Raw genomic sequence first — 8225 nt, 5'->3', positions numbered from 1 at the left:
ATTTTTAGGAGTTTTAAAACAGTATCCTTACCACAATTCTAAAGATATTTTGTCAGGATTCAAAACATTCCCTTTGCCGGTGTTTGCAGTACTAGTATCTTCTACCTGTAATTCAACTTCAATTCAAGCACTATCATTAATGAACTAGAGCAGAATTAACTTCTTGCTGACTGTGGTGCCACAGACTTTGTAACGCCTACCAAACAACTGGGTGGACCCATAGAAAATAAGTCATCTCAAAAGGGGACAGGGAGAAGAAGTAGAGCAAGTTATTTGGACCATGAGATCCCTGCCCACTAAACTTCCGTGATCCAGGAGAGAGAGTTCTATGACAGCAGGAGAGCAGAAGCAACAGAACCAATAGCCAGAGTAGGAGGCAGAGCAGGGGCTTAACAGCTGACAGAGTAGGAAAGTGGAGTGCTTTAGGGCAAGAGACTTGCTAGCAAGAGGCTGGGTTGCCTCCAGACATTTAATCCAAGGTGCCAGATTTGCTAGCTGCACAGAGCTGGAGCTGAGCATCTTTGGGTTTATGGTTATGGGGGAATAGAATGCCCTTTTGGGCCTTTCGTACCAGCACTAAAAAGAGTTTAACATTGCCAAGCAGGGCACAGGCCATAGGGTCACACAGATGAAAAACAAAGGGCCAGACACAAGTATGCCTGAGACACAGCTGAGAAGTGTTCTCTTGAACAAAGGACTGTATCCTGAGCACTTCTGATCCAAATTGTAATCTGATAATTTCCTTAATAAAACCCATAATCCTAAATATAGTCTGTGGCTTTTTTATGGCCATTGCAATGAATTACATAACTTAGCAGAGTAGAGAGTGCCTTGGGAGGAATGGCTGTTATCAGAATTAGGAAGACTGCTCAATTCGATTCTCTTTCTCCCTTGTGAAGTCAAAGGAGCCCTCCACACATACACCACCCTCACAGTAACTAGAACATATTCAGGCCCAACAGGTTTCCACAAGTAGAAGCACCCAGGCTCCTCCTCATCTTACACCATTCATTTGCAGATAATGGATGGTAATTCTGAATCAAATGTTGCCTAAGCCTGACCAGGGCTCGCTCTCCATTTTATACAGACTCACCCTTGCAATCGCTAGGCTGATCACAGAGAGCAGTACCTTTCTGGATATAATTGAATTGTTGACTCAAGAGAATCAACAGCTACAGCAGCACGTTGTGAGCATTTGGGAGATTTTCTGGCAAATGCGGTGGATTAAGTATGTGCCTTAAATCCACTTTGATTTAAAACCTCACAAAAAAAGAATTTCAGGGGGAAAAAGAGATTAGCGGAGACCGAAAAAGAAACTGGGAAAGGCAACAGCAACCAAAAAAAAAGCATGTCATTAGGTTGAAAGACACAAGTAGAAGTTAATAGAGCACAGAATAAAGAAAACTAAATACTAAACGCTTGCAGGGAAGTCCAAATGCAAACCAATCCATGCTGTAGGGCCCTAGAACTGATCAGGTCCTATATGAAACAGCTGAGACTGGTGCAAGGGAACAATGCAGTAAAGCAAAGGAATGAAAACAAGACTAGATGAAAAGTCTTTATGTAGAGCATTTGAACCTTTACTTCCATCCTTTGTTCCAGCCAAAGGCAAGAAATGTGTTAATTCTGTGGGAAAATGGGAGAGAGACTCTAGTCCAAACGACACAAGCATAATACAAGAAATGTTTAAGTGCAAGTTTATCTACACAGGAATGGGCTCTCACCTCCTTAGACCCTCCACTCTGAGAATGGCGAGTCAGGCAAATGCCATCCAGGGAGTATGGGAAACAGAAGGATTTCTCCCAAGTTGTCTCCCCCAAATAAATGCCAGACTTAGCCACTTGAGAATGACTGTACACTTAGAGATCATCAGGAGTGGATTGGCGGTCATTCTCCCTGAGAGTTATCAGCTGTCTAGACCAAGCAGACACCACTGTTTATCCCACAAGTAGGGCCCACTCCCTTCTGATAAGGGTAGTAGTTGTCTGTTTCCTTGTAGGAGACACCAGAGAGGTCAAACTCACCCAAGGATGACCAAGATTAGGCTGCCATCATGAATCTAGGGTCCGCCCATCTTGTCACATGTATACCCCTAGATCTTCCCATTCCTATGGGCACACCCCTAGCTCATCCCTTCCTGTTACACTTATGCCTAACATAGATCCCCTTCCTACAATGTGTATGCCTATTGTACTGCCACTTCCTGTGACGTGTGATTCTATAATCATGTCCCCCTAAAGTGCTATAATGCGTGGTTAGCAATAAAGAAAAGAGGCTCCCCAGTTCTCAGTCCCCGAGGCTGCTTCTGGTATCGTGGCCGGGTTCCCCCCACGAGGACCATCAAGCGGGGCTGAGGTGAACAATGCTACCATGAATTGTGTCTGACTCCATTTATTCCAATCTCTCCTCTAACTCTCATGCTCTCTATGAGTTTACCATAATCCTTACTTATTATCACTGTACAATTGCGCCTACCGGACCTGTGATGATTTGTGGGGAAACCCCTCTCCCCTTCACCCCACAAGGGAGATCCCGGAGGTTCAGCATAATGACTGACCAAAGAATCTCAGCACAAAGAGTTAATATCCTCCAATGTAAAAATAAAGGGTAAAATCATGTATATACATTTTAGTATTATAAAAAAATACTGGTTACTTTTAATATACTGTCTTTTTTATCATAAAAGTCTATCCCTTAAACCAAACCAAAGAAACTCATTGCCACTGAGTCAAATCGAACTTAAAGAAACCGTAAAGGACAAGGTAGGGTTGCCCCTGTGGGTTTCCAAAGCTGTAAATCTCTACAGGAGCAGAAAGCCTCTCCATTCTCTTGTGGAGTAGCTGGGGAGTCCACACTGTTGATCTTGAGGTTAGTAACCCACTCGCCATAGAGCTTCATCTTCTATCACTTACCCTGCACTTAGTTTCTAAAGCTGAGCTCATTAAAAGGTCTTAAGACTTTCCAAGAAGAAAAACTCAGAAATGGCAAGTTCGAACATAGTCGGTTTGGGGCCTGATCAAGAGTACTAACTCCACATTCAGAATTTGCTTTATAAAAGAAACGAAACTAAGGAAGGTAATTTACCTATCTTACAAAGACAGAATCAGAAATTACACTGGGTACTGCTCAAAAATATCCTATCCAACTATAACTGGTGGTCTGGGGTTCCCAAAGATGTTTAGGTACTAATCCCTAGAACCTATGAAAGTTTCTTTTATAGCAAAAGAGATTTTTCAATTGTGATTAAGTGAAAGATGATGAGACGGAGAACTTATCTTGGGAGTTAACCAGCTCAGCCCTAGCTGTAACTTTATTAAGGGGGAGGCAGAGCTATCTTGGCACAGAAAGTGTTAATGTTCGTTTCTCCTACGGCCTCAAGAGGGCATGTGATCCTACCAATATCTTGTTATTAGTGAAACTGACTTACAACTTTCAGAACTGAAACAAAATCAATATGTGGTATTTTAAATCACCAAGTCAATGGCAATTTGCTATATTGGCTATAGGAAGCAAGTTAAGTACCATATCATTTATAAGTTTTAGTTCTTCCTATACCACTCTTAAAATTACTGCCTGTCTGAATAGCAACAGTAATAATTTTTACTTACTATTTTTTAAATTAATTTACTTCTTTAAAAATAGGAAGTTTATACCATTCCATAAATAGAAAATGGTTCTCTCCCACCGTTAGTACCTCCAAATCAAATTCACTGTTATCGAGTCTGTTTTGACACATAGTGACCTTACAGGTGATGGTACAACTGCCCCTGTGAGTTTCCTAGACTTTAACTCTTTACAGGAGTAGGCAGCCTCATCATTCTCCCACAGAGCAGATGGTGGTTTCAAACTGCTGACTTGTGGTTAGCAGCCCAACTCATATCATGTATCATATGACGTACCAACTTGCATCATATGAATAATTATGATATGATACAAGACCAGGCCAGGTTTTATTCTGCTATGCATAAAGTCACCAAGAGCCTGGGTGACTCAAGAGCACTTAACAACTACGGAATAGTCTGAAGGTCAACGTGTCTTGTTGAAAGAGAAAAGGTTATCAAGTCTTAACAAAATATTAAAAATTAGAAATAAACACCTTCTCTTTATATTCAGAGAGACTTAAATAAACACTAGAATGGAACTACATTTCTTACTGGATGAGGCATTATCTTTCAAAGCCCTGTCCTGTACCCACCTAAAATCATATCTTCTCCTACCACTGGAAACTATGCCTGTCTGTGAAGATCAACTTTTTTTCTAACCTCCTATCTACAAAAGCGTAAGAGCAGCTAAAAAGAAGAATCATGGCTATTTCATCAAGTAAAGAAAAGAAAACGATGACAATGTACGAGTACAATGGTTTCAACCTCTAAGAATTAGGTAAGAGGGAAAACCTTAAGTACTTAAGTATTTATTTTTTTAAAGCCATAATGAGGATCCTAGTGGGAAAGTTACAAAATTAGTCTTCTATAGCTGAACACCACACACTGTTTGATAATGTCGTTCAAGTTTTCCATTTTAAAAAGAACTGAGATTTTCCTTTTTAAAGGGAGGCAGAGAAGTTGTAAATTTCTGTGAAGAAGTTAAGTAGAAAGAATCTCACCTGGGGCTCTGACAAATGGGAAGTCTGAAAATGGAATATATTGTGATGGTGATCTAAACTAAGGACAGATTAAGAATAGAAAAATCAGCTCTTAGGGAGGAATTTAGGGTTGAAATTAAAAACCCAAATAGTGAAAACATAAAAAGGCTGCACAGCTGAATTTAATGAAATTTTGCATCTGAGTGAGAAAATTGCCTCCTGTTTACCCTGAATGCATTCATGCTAACTTAAAGCCTATTCTGGGTGGCATGCTTAATATATTTTTGTACTTAGAAAATACCTTTTAGAAAATTTAACACAAAGGCAGTAGGAAAAAACCACTGAATTAAATGGAAAGAATAGACATGTGGCTAAGTATCATATTCTTTATGTAGCCAGATGCCATTTTGCCAAATTAACAGTGAAGTTCAATAATGAGCACGTTGCAGACACAATGAAGGGTGCATGTTACTGGGGGGGGGAAATTAAGGAAGTTAAGATGTAGGTGTCCTCTTAAAAAATAAGAAACTATGTAGAAAAATACCATAAATCACCACTTCAAATGACACAATTTAAGAAACAAAAAGATTGAAATCATTAAAATTTCATGGAAAAATAAAGAGATTAATCAGACTATTAACTAGCACTATGTAATCAGTGGCATCAATCAGCCCTTCTCCCAAGTAGGCAGTTGTGAAATATATATTTTTAATGAAATAAGTATTTTTAATATAAATTAATCTAGACTCTGGTATGCTAAATCCATACTCTGAAGAAAGGCTGAAGTATCGATTTATATTCACATATACTAATCATGTCATCACCTCAGGGACCGTCAGAGCTGTTACAGGAGCCTCTACATATTGCAGAAGGAAAACCAGAGCACTGGACACTGAGTGGCTAACACTGGGAAGTCTCTGAGGAGAATATGCAAAGGGTAAAAGTGCCTTTCGCTGTTTTCAGGAACAAGAGCACTTTCATTGCAGACTCTCAAAGAAACACGTGGGAAACACAGCAAGTCATGGAAACATTTCTTAAAAGAAAAAAAGAAACAACATGGATTATATCAGTAAGGAAAATAAGATGCCTCTAGATATCCTCAGGGTTTGCCTACGATGATAAAATTATGACCAAAAAAACAAGAACAGAACAAAACATAATCTATTTTTGTTCCTTGAAACAAACATTTCATTTTCTAAAATCTATTGAGGTAAACATGGAAATTTAAAGAATAATAAAAGAACTAGTAGAGAGAGGTCATGTTAGAAATACAAATATAATCAAATATCTGCTATGTGAGGTGGTAGCTTTATCTACTGTAAGAAACAGCAAACACCTTAAAAGAGATACTCTTTGCTTTGAGAATAATGGTTTCAGTTTTAAATATATATGACAATTAAGTTGAAACGGCTTAAGAGGCAGTGATAGAAAAGAGTATTATTTATGACTTCACCATAAATCCTGTGGAATGAAAAAGATTCAGTAAATGAAAAAAGATTCAGTATGTAAAGAAAGATTCCATTCTTCTCATTCACAATATATTATACCATCTGTCCTGCACTCAAAATAAAACAAAACTCAAAATTTCCTGCTGTGGAATCAATTCCAACTCACTGTGACCCTATACAGGATTTCCAAGGCTGTAACTTTTACATCAGTAAATCCCTTCAAGCCCACTTTACTTTCAACAAGAAAGGCTATAACATTTGGCTCAAACATTACAATTGTAAGGATGACCCAGGAACAAATACTGTTGATTCGGTTGTACAAAGTGTCACTATAGAATCAACCAACTCCATGGCACCTAACAGCTATCTGTTGGCTGGCATTACTGAGCTGCTAACCAGCCTGCCATGCACAGCACAGTCCTAAACAACAAAAAATTATCTGATCTAAAATATCAATGGTGCTGTGGTTGATAAACCCTGCTACAGAGGAAACACAACTTCAAATGCATGAGCTGACCATTACATATTGATGTAAGTTTTTCACTGCACTTTAGAAATTCAACGAGGAATAAATTCATTGAAATCCATTTTCTTCAAGTATTGATATGGCCACATATCGTTTCCAAGGCTCTAAATCTTTATGGGATCAGACAAGCACATCTGTTTCACAAAAAGAAACTGGTGAGCTCAAACCTCAAACCTTTTGGTTAACAGCTGAACACTTAACCACTGCACCATCAGAGTTCTTCAAATATTGATAACTCTATGTTTTATTCACCCACAAAGAAATTACATTTTAGAAATATTAACACTTAAAAGACAGACGGCTACAGAAGAAATAAGCATTTGTCATGTCATAAGATTTCTAGCAAATACACCCAACATTCAGCTCACAATATTATGAAAATTAGTTATATTAAAAGACTAACTTAATTGAAAAATAATGATCAACAATGCTTTTTTTCCTGAGGAATGAAAGGCATATAGGTATTCGTTTTAGTTTTAAACTATAAAAAGGCTTTATGAAGTTCATGGAAAAATGAAGTTTATGGAAAATTAAATTTTCCCAAGAGCTTTTACAACCCCCTTTGTACTTATAATGAAACTTTTGTCTTAATAGCAATGAGGTCAGCAGTAAGCAAACTTAAATTTATATGTAAGAAAAACTACTTTACACAAGCATGCATAAAAACATATATGAATACATGTTTATACACAGAGACAAATAAACTTACTCCAATAGGCTGAAAAATGAGTCCATCCATTTCATGGCTGACTTCTTTGGCAAAGTTTCCTTCAAGTAACTATAAAATAAATATATGTGCTTTTTAAAAATAAAATAAACATTTTAACATATTTAAATTAATTGACAAGCTTTATAGAAATTTCTTAACACATAAGTTTTAAGAACTTAAAAGGTTTCTTCAAATTTTGACCTGGACTATTCTGTTGTAAGATTTAAAAGAAATAAACGAAGATTTCCATTCAATCACAAACTACATATCCTATATAACAGTCCTAATATAACAACCAAAATTATTAAAATAGTATTAAAGATAAATATATCAATGCATTGCTGAGCCAGCACAAAAAATATATAGAAAAGCCAAAAACAATGGGAATGTAAAGCGCAAACAAACCCTGGGAAGTAATCATGGAAATTTAAAAACACACACATAAGGAGACAGGCATGAAACTTGCTTGATGAATGGTTGGAAGCTGGGAAACAGAAATCTCCCAGAGCAGATGTGTAACCACAAACTAGCTCGCATGGTTTACAGCACAAAAAGGCATTACTGACACGCTCCAAAGTCTCAAGTAGAGAATTTTTAAAATCTTTGCCTTTTGTGTTTTGTTTGGCTTCCTGGCTTGTTTTTGTTTTTAATATTGTTTTACTCAAGAAGAGAATCCCAATGAGCTAAGTAATACAAAATAATTTTTTCCAATGTCATTTCTATGAAAGAATCCTCACCTGATGCAAAGGGTTCTAGCCTATGACTAATTTGAGCTTGAATACATGTTTCTTTCAAATTGTAAAGTTCCTGGTGTTTTTCTTTTTCTATTACAGCATGAAGAAAGAGAAATAACTGGAAAATGAGGAATCTTATGGCCTGTTATATAGAAGTTAGCCGAATGGGCATAAATTTTAGGATAGTTTTCAGGTTCACTTGTTTATATCTAAAATGTCTCTTCCT

At 37.3% G+C, this 8225-nt stretch overlaps 1 protein-coding gene across 2 annotated transcripts in view; it reads right to left on the bottom strand.

Moving 5' to 3' along the window:
* RNGTT (RNA guanylyltransferase and 5'-phosphatase) overlaps positions 1–8225 on the bottom strand; it is a 279701-nt gene that overhangs the window by 143153 nt on the left and 128323 nt on the right. For both annotated transcript variants that reach the window (XM_045294543.1, XM_004696250.4), the window contains exon 12: positions 7266–7334. In XM_045294543.1, the coding sequence (XP_045150478.1) occupies positions 7266–7334 (69 nt within the window). The remainder of the gene's footprint in view (positions 1–7265; positions 7335–8225) is intronic.

Source organism: Echinops telfairi, unplaced genomic scaffold (assembly GCF_000313985.2).
Source record: "Echinops telfairi isolate 266 unplaced genomic scaffold, ASM31398v2 ScPeMD7_3533;HRSCAF=4204_0, whole genome shotgun sequence".
NCBI lineage: Eukaryota > Metazoa > Chordata > Mammalia > Afrosoricida > Tenrecidae > Echinops > Echinops telfairi.
Note: the sequence above shows the minus strand (reverse complement) of the source record. Positions and strands in the feature narration are given on the sequence as shown.